Source organism: Kryptolebias marmoratus, linkage group LG1 (assembly GCF_001649575.2).
Source record: "Kryptolebias marmoratus isolate JLee-2015 linkage group LG1, ASM164957v2, whole genome shotgun sequence".
Taxonomy (NCBI): Eukaryota; Metazoa; Chordata; class Actinopteri; order Cyprinodontiformes; family Rivulidae; genus Kryptolebias; species Kryptolebias marmoratus.
The window spans coordinates 22,508,489-22,523,964 of NC_051430.1; the positions used below are offsets into that span (position 1 = coordinate 22,508,489).

General features: G+C 36.3%; 1 protein-coding gene across 1 annotated transcript in view; it reads right to left on the reverse strand.

Annotated features, from left to right (window-relative positions):
* Nucleotides 1-583: 583 nt before the first annotated feature.
* The window catches only part of oxct1a (3-oxoacid CoA transferase 1a), a 41,163-nt gene continuing 26,270 nt past the window's right edge, over nt 584-15,476 (reverse strand). The window contains exons 14-17 of the mRNA XM_017431309.3: nt 10,358-10,447; nt 9,417-9,497; nt 1,214-1,315; nt 584-1,134 (exon numbers count right to left, since the gene is read on the reverse strand). Coding sequence (XP_017286798.1) covers nt 1,099-1,134; nt 1,214-1,315; nt 9,417-9,497; nt 10,358-10,447 — 309 coding nt within the window. The 3' untranslated portion in view covers nt 584-1,098. The remainder of the gene's footprint in view (nt 1,135-1,213; nt 1,316-9,416; nt 9,498-10,357; nt 10,448-15,476) is intronic.

The window sequence follows — 15,476 nt, forward strand, 5'->3', positions numbered from 1 at the left end:
CTGGATTAACATCAACAGCCGGTGGCAGAAGCCCCCTGTCACTTTCTTCCATTTTTCTGCTTGATGATCCAACCTAGTTGATCTTCTTGAACCCCTAAAGCCCACTGGCTTAAATTCTCCGGTTATGTAACAGCCCTCAGGTAATAACAGCGCCTCTCTAGTCAAGTGGAGAAATCAAATCAAGGCTGCCAATGTAAACCGTATAGAACGCTCTAACCTGTATTACTCATTTGAGCGGTTATTTGAGGTCAGTCGACGTAAACTGATGAGGTGAAATGGTTCGAACATACAAATCATTATTTCTTTCAAGTTCTTTCTGATACAAATAACAGGAATTAGTCAAAACTCAATAAATTCAGTTTTGCTTTGATTTGCACACAATGTTTATTTGTAATTGATGTACAAAACATTACCTAAAAAAATACTTCAAGGCCCGTTGTTTGTGTTTGAATAATATGAGTTACAGAGAAATGAAACAGGCTAACGTTATGGTAGATGTGATTCTTCCAAGCATGTTTCAGGCAAACCCATTATTACCTTATTCCCTAAATAGGAACAAGAAAGATATAATACAAGAAATGCATACTGTAAAAACACTTTTGTTTATTGATGCAAAACAAGTTTCAGCTGCTTCTTACAAACTACTTTGATTAAGGTACAATCACTTGAACACCATTGTTCATTAACCAAAATTTTTTTGAACTGCATCCCATATGTTACAGTAATTAATAGATTCCATTTTATTGCATTCATTATGTTAAAAAAACAACTTGCATTTTTTTTCATTCAGAGTAACTCCAGTTTGTAACCTACAAATGGACAAATTGGTACCAGCTGCACACACATGAGCGAAATGAATAACTTAATGGTGTAACTGGCAGCTAACACTTCAAGAAAAACAATGCATGTTTGCTTCGACTGATTCTTATTCAGCTGTTGATGCTGCAGAGTAAATCCTTCTGACATTTGCATGCTGATTACCAACGAACTGAACTCATTTGAGCTCATTTGACCTGACATATGCTGTTAGATTTGTTTAGCACAAATTTGAAGACATAAACCAAAGCACACCTTCAAAGACGGCCACTGGAACCTTCTCTAAATTTGCTGCATGGACCTCAAGTTGGGAGACACCTGGATGATGCCACAAGGAGAAGTGAAAAGGTGCGTTTGTTAAAGTTTAAATTAGAAAATACATTATAACACTCCTCACCTCGAAATCTGTGCCTGTGCACGCCTTGATATCCTCAGGAGTAAGTCCCTCAAACACTTCAATCAGAGTCAGACCTTTAGTCTGATCCACGTCAAACACGGCCTGGTAGAAAGACAGAAGGTAGAAAAGGAGTGAAATAAAGGAGAGAAAAAAAGATGGAGAGTTCAGTGAAAAAAAAGGATGATGGGATATAATGACAAAATTATGATTGAGTATATGATGTGCAATAAGTGGGGTGATGGACAAGAATGTCAGGGCCAGAAATATCAAACTGACTTAAAAGAAACAATAAGCTTCCCCCCCTCCAAAAAAAAAAAGGCATTAGTAGCTCAGGCATGAGGCCAGAGTACCACTTCAGTGTCATCTACACAGGAGATGACAAAAAAGCTGCAATTACTGGTGACACATCCAGGAGAGGCAGAGAGCAGCCCTCAACTCCCTGAAGCTGGACCACAACAAACGTGAACAAATACTCTGCCGTCACTAGACTACTTCTGATGGGAGAAAATCCATTCAAGGGGCAATAATGAATCCAAAATGTGCAAGTTTATTATTCAAGCTAAAGCTCATTAATGGCTGTTTTGACTTTAAAGTTTCCACAACTTTTTTATAATACTAGTTTTACATTAAGTGGTAAAATACCCAATATCAAAGTATTAAAACGTGCCTCTTTAAATTTTACAGTAGTTCATACACAAAATGAAAACGTGGATGAAAATTACTAATCGAGATTGCCAAATAAGAATAATTTCCACATTGTGCTCAGTTTTCCAGTCCAAAACAAGGGCACACTTTATTTAACAAGATGTAGTACAGGCATTTTATGGGCATAAACATGATGTGATGTGATTACCTGGGAATTAGAACTTTAGGATCATAAAACAACTTACAGGAGCTTTTCTGTTTTGAATAAAAATGGAGAACCCAACTTCCAAAAAGTAGTTGCAGTCTTATCATGTTCTAAAGCCACATATTTCTGAATAGACTGTTGTAAAAAATAAATAAATAACACACTCCCAAGTAGTAATGATTAATGAATCATTAAGATGAGTTTCACACACAAGCATGTTCAACAAACTTGCTTCACATAAATTTAAGGGAGGTGATGTGTTGTCAAACGAACTGTTGCTCTGTTCCTTCACATTGTCACTAGATCGTAGAAAGACTACTTTTAACTCTACTACAAGTCTGACAAGAGAAAATAAGTAGAGGTTCATACAGTATGCCTAAAAATAGTTACTTAAAAGTAAATCTAAAGATTTTTTTTTTCTTTTTGGCTTATGCAGACTCTGCAGAAACAGTTTAAGGAAAAGCCAGGTGCGCTCTTTGGAACTTGGTTCTGCTGCCTCACTCTGCAGAGAGTGGCAGGCAAGCCACATGCATGCAAAGCCTGTCAGGACTCTCAGCTCATTAGAACCCCACACAGTGACAAGGCAGGAGGCAGATATCTCACTCCAATATAGCGAGACAGATGGAATGTCACTAGGAACAAGGGTCTACGGGTAACACAGACACTGACATGCATCTCTAATTGTGACACTTGCCACAAGTGATTAAGGAGAATTAAAGATTTATCAAAACGTGCTACATGTGGACGATAAAAATGCAACCACAGCATGTGGTTGTGGCAGGTGCTGTCATATGTCAGGGAAAGACAGCTCCAGTTGAAAATGCACAAAGCCTTACCATATAATGATCTGGTTCTGGAGCAATTATCCATTGGTCTCATGGCTAATATCCTCACTTCGTAGAAAAACAAACTGTTCTTCATTTGCAAAATAGTCTTTTGTTGTGAAACTCTTAGGTCACCTTTCTTCACAGTCTTCAAATGTAACTCCATCATTAGGCACGTTGATGAAGGTTATTAATTAGAAAGCTGGTAGACTACATGACGTGCTGTCTGCTGAGAGGTGGGCTGAATGTCACGTAACAAGACATTATCCTCGTAACAAAATGTTTGAAGACAAAGAAACAACTGCATCGATAAGTGTTGGGCCATCCAACGAATAAACAGAAAGCTATTTCAGCAATGCAATCAAGCAATTACAATAAGTAAATTTGAAAATGCGTTTATATAAAAACTCACAGTTAGGGCCGTAAAAGAATTTCAATTCGGTCGCTCCAATTATATTTGCTGTAATTAGTATGGCTGTCATTATGCAAAATAACAAAGATAACATTTTCCTGAACCCATTACTGACTGAATTATTTAGGAGACATTTAATTTCAGCTGTGCCTGACTAGACCCTTTCTTTTTAAAATTATTTTAAAACAAAAAATACTTTCCGAATAGCAGTTTGGAGGAAAACATATTAAAGAGATGGAAAGTATAAACTTTTTCAAGACCACAGAGGTGAATTGGTTTGCTTGCAAAACATGCGAAAAAGCACATACTACAAACATGTCACCCTTTTAATAATAGGGCTGCGTGTACACAAGCGTTTGGTTGAGAAAAGAGCACTGTAAGATGACTCAACCATGAAGAAAAGCAGCAAATATACAGCCTGAGGCAGCAGGTTTCCCACCATCATGAGTCCCAAATCAACACATAACTATTTAGGACAACACTCGATTTACCATTCCTCCAGGCCACCGAGAGCCAAGGAAGACACTGTGTGTTTGTGAGGATATGACGCTTAGGTCAGAGTCTGTGCATGGGTCTAGAAGCAAAAAAAGGTATATTTGGAGCTCTTAAGGGTCCCGTTTCTTGTTCTTAGGGTCATTACATCTTTCCTAGGTCAAATTCAAGCATTTACAAGAATACACAGCATGTTAGAGGGGATGATTTACATCTATTTAAGCAGTTCATACATACTCAAGATGAGTGTTTTACTTCCTTGTCCCATAATCACAAAGTACATGTTACGAAGGAGTAGTTCAATTTATGATTGCTCTATTCAAATTATATACTAAGACTTGTTAATAAAGATCCAAACAGCTGCCAGGGTTCAATGTGATTTCTCTGTCTCTTCTGTAGAATTTGTTATACTGTTGAAAGCGAAAAAAATACTAAAGGAAAAGTACAAACTTACAGCATTATCACCTTTAAACCTGGTTCAGGTCCTACAAAATGTCTTTCTATTTTATTCCTCGTTCACACAAGGATTTAAACAATATAATGCTTTTAATTCTAATACCCATCAAACTGAATACCACACTAATATCAGTATCAACTAATGATGATTTTAATAGCGTACTTTGAAGTCAAAATGCCTGCATTACAAAACAAATACAGGTTGCATAGTTTGGAAAGCAATGGTGGATGAATCAAACTTAGTTTGAAGGACTTCATTTAGAATTCAATCACTCTTAGAATGAATCCCATTTCAAAGTGGTACTGATACCCTAAGTCCTAACCTTATCCAGTGAGTTCTAATTTGAAGTTGCAGTGATTAAATAAATAGTCCACTACTAAAATGGAACAAACCCTAAAAACGCCATTATAACCAATTATTGCCAATTCTTTATACATAAACAGACAGGACGCTTTAATAACCTGAAAATACCAAATTAAAAGTGAAGCATTTTTAGATGGTTTCAAGAACCCATGCAAACCCTGTGCTCTCATTTAGAAATTTTAATCATGTCAAGTTGGCAACCGTTGGAGATTTAGATTTAGGGCAAGTAATATCAGGCTTATTGAATGGGCTTTGTTGCTTGGTTCATGCAACCCCGTTCCACTCTGTCTTGGAGCTGGCACTGGTTATCACCATTAAAAACAATTTTATCAGCCCACAGGCGGTTTCAAGCAATGTTATTGGTTATTAGAGAGCAAACAGCTGCAGGAGTTCATTCATCTAACAATAAGTTGCTCAATAACATCACTCCAGACACTGGGGACTAATTGTAGTGATGTCCAGTGTAAAAATATTGGCTAAAACATTCCCCACCGAGTCTGATGATACTGCAGGTGATTGCATCTCAAATGTATTTTTTTTCCTGATTCCTCACCACTTCCCATGTGTTCTTATTAATAATAAGTGACATAAACATCCAGGTTGAGTTTTAGGGCCTTACAAGTGGTTGCTTCTATTGATCAATGTTTTTTCAACACTCAGACATAAAGGTTGTTCTCCTTGTTGTTTTTATAAAAAAGGATGGTAGGAAATGGATTTTTCTACTTTTACACACCACAAGCACCATAATACAATTTGCTCCTTTTTATTTTTTTTACCTTGCTTTTTGAATATCCCTTTCAAAAGCACATATGAATAAAAAATAAATAATTTGTCATAAGTGCTGTTTACTGAGGTTTATTTAGAAGAAGAGTAACTTTTCAAGCTTGTCAACTCTCAAATGTCTCCATTTGCCTAGCAAGTGTGTGAGGCGTGAGACACAAATACCAATAATCAATAACGTAGAGGCAAGGCTTATTACTTTTTAAATTGAAGCTGAATAGAACTGCACATTTTTGAAATAACAAATTTAAAAAGGGTTGATGTCAAAAGTTTACCGACACCTACATTTTGAGAACTTTTTATGATTCATTACATTTTTGCTGCCGGTAAAGTCTGTAACCTCACGACTCTGAGAAAGGACGAATAAAGTCAGAAAATAAAAGTTTGTTTACTGTGACAGTAAGTACAAGAAGACTCATTCTGGGTAAATGATACTGAGCAAACTGTAAATCAGCCTTGAAAAATGAACATGTTCATAGTGCATAAAGATTTAATGTACTCTGAAGTCCTTGCACAGCTTTAAAGTTGCACAATTTGTGCAAAACTATTTTAAAGACAAAATGTATGTGCATCTCATTTTTATTAGAAAAATGAAAGCAATGTTTTCATTTTCATTTCAGTTTTTTATGTTTATTTACAAAAATCCCAAATGTGCATCATCACCTACTTTTCTATTTCTAATGTCAGCAGACAACAGCTACAATTAAAGTATAGCTCAAAATCTGATTAATTATCTTACTGCTGTCCTATAAATCGAGCCAACAGTGGTTCTTGAGCTGTTCCGCTGACACCCTCTTTTCAAATTAATATTTCATTCATGCCATTTGACAACAGAAATATGCGAATAAGCCATTGAAAACACCTTACATATGCAGGAGGATATACTGGTTTTCAAAACAAACAATCACATTAGGTAACTCCCAGTGACAAAAAGTTGGCCTCTTGACATCGCTGCCAAGTATCTGAGAGGATGACAAGCTGACAGTCGCATGTCAGAATCTTTGAAAAGTTCAGTTTTCCAGACCCAGGCTACAAAGAGAGAGTGGAATCATCAAACACCGCCTTCAAAATGCTCACATTTTAGTCCAGACAAAGCCAGTTTATTATGCATGGAAGCAAAAGGATTTTCAAATGTATTCAAAGCGCAAGAGACAAAGTATCTGATGAATAATTTGGAAAATGAAATGTGGGGGTAGTTTGATTCAAAAAGACAATGAAATTAAAAAAAATGTCATAAAGAAGAAGAAAATTAGGTCATAAATTATGAACTGTAAGAATCTGTATCATTGTGAAGAAAGTGCTGGGCATGTATTCAAGATGTGTTTATGAGAAGCAAGAGACTGCAGAAGTTGAAATGAGAAAGATGGAGAGGAGGAGGTGGTACCGGGGCTTCACAAGGCAGTAGAATGGCTTTAACCTTTAGAAATGTTAACAGAAATCTACTTGCTGAGAAAAGTTGTGCAATCACAACAAAAGCTTGCTGAGCAGAAAGGAATGAGTGGGCTGGGGGTGAGTGGGCTGGGGGTGAATGGTCGGGGGCGCACGGACACACTTTCTGACTTTGTCCCCGACTGGTCATGTTTTCAGTGAAGAAGTTCCAAAGGCAATAACCAGAGCGCACACAAAACAACATCAGCATCAAACTCGACAGACTACCAGGCATTATCTCATATCTCACACCCTCCGTTTTTTTACTCAGTTAGTATTCTTACCTCTATTCTTACCACTTGTATTCTACGATCCAAAATCCTACATCCTCATTTTCTTTATTTGACATCAAGGGTCACATATAATGAAGATGTTCTGCCTAACTAAGGCTTACCCCGTGGTCTCCTTTTTACAAATGAAAGATGGGAACCGGCACTCATCTACCAGCCTGTGGGCAGCATTTAATTAGTCTCAAAAGCAGCACTCTGAAAAATCAGAGTCCACATAAGCCAAGTGCAAAGAACAGTATCCGTGAGCAAAAAAAAGTAGACTTGCGAGGGAGTAAACATGCAATAAAACACCAACGTGAATAAAACAAAAGAAGCCTGTCAGAGTAAAGAATTTATTTTTTTATAATGTGCTTGATTTCCACTGTCATTAGCTAAAACTAACAATTCATTTTGTTACCACATAAATCCAATATCACTGACCTTCAAAAAAAAAAAAAGCTGTTCAGACAAGTAACAATCCTACATCCAACTTTAACCAGATGTATCCAGTATGTCAAATTTTGTCACAGAATTCAGATGAGACACTTTGGATTTCACAGGCTGCCCCTTTTTCCACCACAGTACAAATATGTAACCAAATAACTGTCCTCATTACAGAAATACACTAACAGAATTAGTGTTAAATAACTTACTGTAATTATATCTGTACCATTGGCATGCTGTTGTATAATACAATTATATCAACTGCTTCTCTGTACTTGTTTTCAAATGTGTTTAAGGAAGATCTAATTGGGAGATGAAGATATAACCAGGATGACTTGTGTCTAATGAGTTCTTGGTCTTTGTTGGCTGAACCTGGAAACTGACTGGGTGTGATCAAAAAGTAATTCAAACACTGTCGAGCCCACAGTTTGATTTTTAGTTGTAGGCAGTCGTTTATTTCTTCAAGGACTTCAGTTAGCCCTAAATCTAAAACATAAAAAGTAGAAATTTAGCCAAAACGAGCAAAGATTCACTGATTAGGTGTGTTGTCTTTGCCTTTCCATTTTCTTAAGTTACTTCTGTGAATTCATTTTTCCTCCTCCAACAATAACAATGACCAACAATGACCTGCTTTAAAGTTTACAGCAGAAATAACTGAAGGATTTTACAGTCTTACAGTAAAAATAATAATTTACCCATCTTTGGATATGTAAGTAAACAGCTCAATAATCTCACAGAACAGAAAGCCTTTTGCAGATGGAATGGCTGAAAGAACAGAAAGACTCTGAAGGGATGTTTCGACTACAAGCGCCTGATATTTAAACATCCCGGGGCTTTTCTCAGTTTATTTTAAACCTGAGTCTTTCTGCCTTTCCAATAAGGTCTACCATCCAAACCCAGATTAGGTTAATTAGGTCCACTGAAGTTTCACTTTTACTTTTGAAACATATTAGGGGAAATTTAACAAAAAAATACGGTTTGTTAAAATATTAAAGAACTGTGACTTCTTTCATTTTGTGTTTGGAAAAGAAAGTGAAATTAGGTTTAATTAAATAAATTTAGGTCTTTAAAAGACCTCATAATTCAAGGAAGGAAAATTGTGCATTTCATTTTGTTATTGTAGTACTTTCACNATATATATATATATATATATATATATATATATATATATATATATATAAAAACATTTTAAAGAATTTAGTCTATAACGATGCCCAAAAATAAGTCAGTCCTAACATTACTCTAAATCAATACAAGTGTGGCGAAAATTAAAGGCAATTAAAAACTTTACATTAAAAATGTGATGTACCTGCAAAGCTTTATATTCTACATCAAAAGCTCAACCAGACAGTGAAATGAAATGCAGCGTGCTGGATGAACAGAATCATGTCGCTGTCGGATATTATTAGTGTCACAAGTTCAAGCTGCAGTGGACCCATTTATATCCCAGCATTTGATCCAAGTCAGACTTCTGCTGTTAACATTCACATAAGATGAAGGGCCAACCTTGCTCTGAAACAGCATTAGAACACGTCACTGCCTTGGTTTGAGCCACTTTTAATAACTGAGTGTTGATGCCTGAGTATTTGGGGTATTACAGGCATTTACTCACATGTACAATATACCCCAAAGGTTTTGTTTCGTTTCTTATTTATATGTTTTAATACAAAAGTATTTTAATAAATCATGCATAATAAATCACTTGTAAAAAAGCCATTTAACACCACCTCTAAATCTAAACCAGCATGAGTAAGTGGCACTAGTTTATGACTAATGGTTCATCGACTCAGTGATGTACAGCATCCATTCACTTCCATTCAGATCTGAGTGGACTCAGACACACTTCCATATATTATGTACATCAATGAAAAGATAAAAATGCACCTTTTCTGTGATGATTCGATCCACACACTGTTTCCCTGTCAAAGGCAGGCTGCACTTCTCCAATATTTTGTGTTTTCCTCCCTGAAAGAAAGGGCAGTAATTTGAAATAAAGGTCAGTTATTCACTCGGATGCTTAAGTTTGTCAGCCCGTTCAAAATAAGGAGTCATTTTTTGGGGGAGGACATGGTTGGGATTTTATTATCTAAAAGGGCTGCAAGTGGTTATGTCCGCACATCTTAAAAAGGATAATTAGGGCATATTCAATAGATGTGTGGCTCAGTAACTCCTTCTGTCCCCTTTGAGAAAATAAAACAAATAAAACTCAAATGCTGCCTAAAAAAGACAACATACTTCATCGTCCCCTTTCCCGGTCATGAATGAAAATAGGCTTCGGGGCAGTAAATTTATGCTCACCTGCTGCACCATCTGGACTGAAACTGGGCGCCAGACAGTCCCATTAGCAAGAAAACAGCATGCTTCTGTTAATGCAGAAGGATGTGCTTCTCTTGCATCATATTGGGGTCTGGGCTTTCTAAAAGTAAACCAAAGCAGTTTGATAGCTTGCTTCTGTTGTAAAGAACCCCTCTGGGTAATTCATCTCTAGCTGGAGCACATCTAACTAATCAGCCCTTCCCAAAACACCAAGTCCAATTTCAGGCTTGTATTCAGATTAGCTGAAGATAAATGAAGAGGGAATGGCTTCTACGCAGAACCTCATCAGGATGAGCTGGTATTCTCTGATAAAAAGGCATTAGGCAATCTATTAACAGACTTGTCCTTTTTCAGCCATCGGACTAACACTAATTATTACAGGAAACACATATTAAGAATACTGGTAAAAGAACCAAATTGGAAAAAGGAAATTGCCAGTTTAATTTGATTTGGGTTATTGCTTACTCCTAATGAAAAAGAAGATTTATTTTGAGCGACCGAATACACACCTTGGCTGAGTGCTCCATGGTGACCACAACTTTAGTTCCAGCGCTAGCCACCAAATCCATGGCTCCTCCCATTCCCTTCACCATTTTGCCCTGGAAATTGGGAAATAAACAAATTATTTTCGAATTTAGGAAACAAATGCTGTAACTGAGGGGGTTTAATTGAGATGACATCAATGTGATTTTCCTTTCATGCAGCTATTGAAGAAGAAGCCTCAAATCCAATTCTCTTCAGACAAAATGTAGCAGCAAGTGAAACAGCCGTGTTTACTTGATGCAACAATACCGTCTAATGCTTGGAGATTGGTAACCCCTAATTTTATTTCACTGCTGGATAGAATAAGAATAATATGAAAAGGAGACAAGAATATCTAATTGTGGAGCAAGTAAAATTGAATCACCACAAATCTTTTCTAAAAAGTGATGGTAAAATATTGGTTTCAAAATATTTGTTGTTAAATAAAAATCCAAAACATAAACATGATTTTTTTTTAAATCATTACAATCTAAATAGAATAGTAATTTTTAAAACTTCCAGTTGCCTAATTAAAGCTGTAGACTCATAAAATTTAAATAATGTAACAACTTCACTACAAAAACTTAACACACAACTCAAAGTTTTAATTAGGACTAATGTTTTAGTCAACAAAGGCTCCAAAAACACTCGAAATGAAAACGCACAATGTAGTGGTCTTTTAAAATGTTATTACTCACAAACAAAATTAAGTTTATCACACTTGTATTATGGTGCAAAATAAGAACCTTTTTAAAACTGAATAAAAAACAAAGTTATCTGGGGAAAAATAAAAGCTAGAGGTGGAAGAGAAAACACTTGTTCTAAACGTGTTGATCAAATCTACAAGTGTGGAAGTAATCTGATTAAAACCTAAATGCCTTAGTGGAATGTGAGAATACTAGTATTAATGACCTAATTTAATTAAATGTTTCAGCAGGATTTTAATATTTTGGCAAAATCAGTTTTTTTGTTGCTAGTAAACAAACAAAATAAAGAAAGAAAACAATGTAGGCAGAGCAGAGAAGCTGTGTTTTTCCAACTTCTCCAAGTTCTTACAATGTATCTTTAAAATCTGCTGTTGGAACAATATCCAGCCACGGCTTAAAGAAATACTGCCCCACATGTAGAAAACTTTCTTAGGTCACAGTTTAGTAAATTAAAAAAATAATAATCATGTTTCCTTCAGTTATAATAAAACAATTTTTTATTTTTTTTAAAATGGTGACTTTTTATTAGAGCCAAGGCAGCTACTTGGAAAAAAAGGTAAAAACTATCAAAAAGATCATCAGCACAACAAATTTGTCATCTGGGTGAAAAATTGTCTTTCAGTCTTGCATTGTTCCCAGCAAAGCCGGTTTCCAAATACGGAAGGCTGACATGCTGATATGGCCACAGGGTGACGGCTCAGTAACTGAATTAAAATCCCATTTCCTCATCAATCATGTGAAGAGCCTGTTTTGCTCTCTGCTCAATAACCCGAGGAAATATATGCCAAGTGTGGCGCATCATAAGGATACTGTCTGCCAGCTGGATAGAGAAGATATCAACTGAGAGCAGAAAGGATGTTCAGCAGACATGAGGTGCTTTCCAGATGTGGGGGGAAAGCACAGGCTATGCATAAAGTTTACACTATTATCCCACTGAGTACCATTTACTGAGACTGCATTAACCCACTATCAATACCTATAAATAAAAACACCAACATTCAATTTTCTAAAACAATATATATATATATTTTTCTTCAGCAATTTTTTCTTCAGCAATATCATTTATCATATAGCATCATAAGGTGATGCTCTGGAAATGGCTTTATTATTATTAGTGGGCAAAGTGATGCGTAGTCAGGTCTTGTGTCTGACCTCATGGCAGCAAGGCTGGATTTAAAGCTGTTATAAGAGCTAGACGCCTGCTAATGTACCCCACTCTGACTGTAAATCAAAAGGTGGATCTATTGTAAGATCAAAACCACAGATGAGTTAAAGTACTAGTGATGGTCTATGAAAGTGTGAATCCAACACTGAATAAAGATTTACTGATTTAATTTTAATCTCAAACAGACAAATAATCCAATTAAATTATATTTTAATTGAGGTCAATGAGAACATTCGACTCCCAGTGTTTGTTCTTTCACATTAGCCACCCTTTACCTTTTTTTTTTTTACCCTAAAAAGTTGTGGCTGAGTTGTGGCGACCATGCTGTAAAAACTAATTTATAAAATACCAGACTATTCCAGCATTATGTGGGATGTATTGCAAAAGCTTCATTCAGTACTACCAATGTGATTTGACACAAAGTTTAAACAATTAGGTTAACGCAACAAATTTCCTCAGCCTATTCAAGCCTGAGGGTCAAGGGTCTGTCAAAGCCAACACAGCAGATAGTTTCTGATTCTTGGCACAAAAGTTCCTTTTCTTGCCCAATAACTGATGAATTAGAACCTCCAAATTGGATGGCAGCTTGAGCATGGTTCTCAAAACACACAAGAGGAAAATTTCATATTTCAAGAGACAAATTTCCGCAAGAAAAGCAATACTGCAAAATAGATTAAAGGAAATTTTTCCAAATAATGGGCCTGTTGCTATTTTTGAGCTGTTCCAGTCAAAGTAAGCTGTTCTTTCATATTTTACCCCCCCCAAAAAATGACATCACATACCAGGTATATTATCTGACATTCAGAGTTCAGGTATTTGCTTAATGTCATTATTCTGATTTAGAGTTTACTCAGCTGATTTGTCACTTGACCGAATGTGCCCCTTGATGAATGCCTGTAGATCAGGGGTGACCAACCCCAGTCCTCAGGGGCCACTATCCTGCATGTTTTACTTGTTTCTCGGCTCCAACACACCTGATTCAATAGTTAAATTACCTCTTCATGTTCTGCAGAAGCCTGTTAATCACCCATTGATTCAAATCAGGTGCCTTGGAGACACACAGTAGAAGCTTACGGTGGTTAACACGTGGTAATAATGCACATATTGTGTAGTTTGCAACTGTACACTGTAGGAAAACACACTGATCAAACATGTTTTGCCTGAATTTGAGAGAAAAAAAAATTAATTGGAACATTCATAAGCTTAAGGAATTTTGAAAGAAATTTCTAGGTGGTCCTGTAGTATTCCTATAAGGGGAATGGAACCTCTACTAGGTGTACAGTTGGATATAAAAAAAGACTGTTTCCATGCTACAGAAAGAAAAAAATATCAAGAAGCCATCAGTATTTGTATGAATGCAATCTTTGCAATAAGAGATGCAGCCAAGAAGGTCAGACAGCAGCAGCCAGGCTTACAGGATCAACAGTTCATATTGTGACCGAAGCACAAGTTCAGCTGCACATGGTCAGTTAAGGTGACCTGGAAAGAAAACTTAGAGACAGGCTGAAGATCTGTTGCTCATTGATCATTGTCAGTGACCTATATTTCCACGAGGACGGGTTGATTTTGTTACAATGTGTTCATCTAAACTAGATTTGATCTAAGCTGCTTTGTTTAGCACAACTCAAAGTCATCATGATCTGTCTGTGACTGATGAAGCACACATTTATTAAATGACACACCAGTATAAAATGATAGCCTGTTCCAACGTGCAAACTAAATTTGATTTTGTTCAAACTTTTTGTTTTGGTTTGATGTTTTAAAGACTCGTTTCTTCCTGACTGCACAAAGCAGCCAAGCCTGAGCTTCACTTGAAAGCACAAAACAAAATCTTAAATGGTCTCAATAATGTCCGTTGTTTTCCCAAATGCATTTAAGATTTTTAGATTAGTATTTTAATAAATCATGTAGACTATAGTGGTTGTGATGCCATCTGAATTCTGAATGGCAGAGGATGCCCAAAGGCCCTCAGATGGAAAAAAAAACAAACAAACATATTTTCAGAACAATATTCACAAAAATATCCTCCAAGTTGCCACTATCAGCAGGGTAATTTAGTCATTTAATTAACTAAGCCTTGGTGATATTGACCTTGCTGGTCGAACTGAAGCCCCCATGTTTTTAATTTCCTCACCACTCTGCGTGCATTTGGCTGCTGTAATCTAAACATAACAGGAGCCTCGAAAGAGTGCAACTTGGCATTTAATTAGCAAAATAAATAAATTAAATTAATTAACAAATCTGCTTTGAGACAATTCTCCTCCAAAATGTTAAAACTGCTCTTCAGCTCCACAGATACAAATCTGGAGATGCACTTGTCTTTTGTTCAGGCAGAACCGTTTCAGCGTTGCATAATTTAATACAAGATCGACTTCTAATTTAAAAATGTCAAACAGGTTAAGTTAAACATTTCAAGACTTTTAAGACGTTTTCCTCACTTTGTGGCTTACTGAACTCTCTTTCAAACACATCCAGGCCAAAAATAGTTGCAGAAAATTATGTAAATGTTTTAATATCTATTGGTAGACTGACTTGGAATCAGTTGGAGGTAAACCAGTGAAAAAATTGATTTGTAATTTTAATAATTAATCTAAAGAAACTTGTCAAAGTCTTCCTGAAATATTTACCCCCCAAAAAATAAATACAAATACTTCAAACTGTGTGTATTTGTTTCTGACTGAGATGAAAACATTTTGACATGTGCCTATCTGGCCGCAGATAAGACATGTTTGACATTATATTTTCTCCTTGTAAAGTGTGAAAATATGGGTTAAGATGTATTGTAACAATAATCCACAAACAGCTAGAAGTCAAGAGATAATGTGGGGACTACAAGAGGCTAAATCAGTAGTGCCGAACCCAGAAAACACAGGAGTTCATGAGTTGAAGCGTTGCTGAAATGACACCTTTCATACATGTGAAAACAGAGACAAGTCACAGTCATTTCCACTCAACCTCCATCCCTGTGAAACCCCAATGACACCCAACTGATGCCTTTCCTGTTATTTACTGCAGAACAGTAATAAAGGGAAAAGCAGTGCTTGATAAGAGAAATGAATTTTTTTTAAACATACAAGGGTGAGAAAATGTAGCGGCAAGAGCAGCAATAAAATATGGAAAATTATTTATTTTGTTTCAGAAGCTGGCGGTGACATGTAGTACGTGGGAATGGTGGGCATAAAAATGTGCCACTTCAGCACTTACGCATGAGAATATGCCTGAGAAGCATATTTT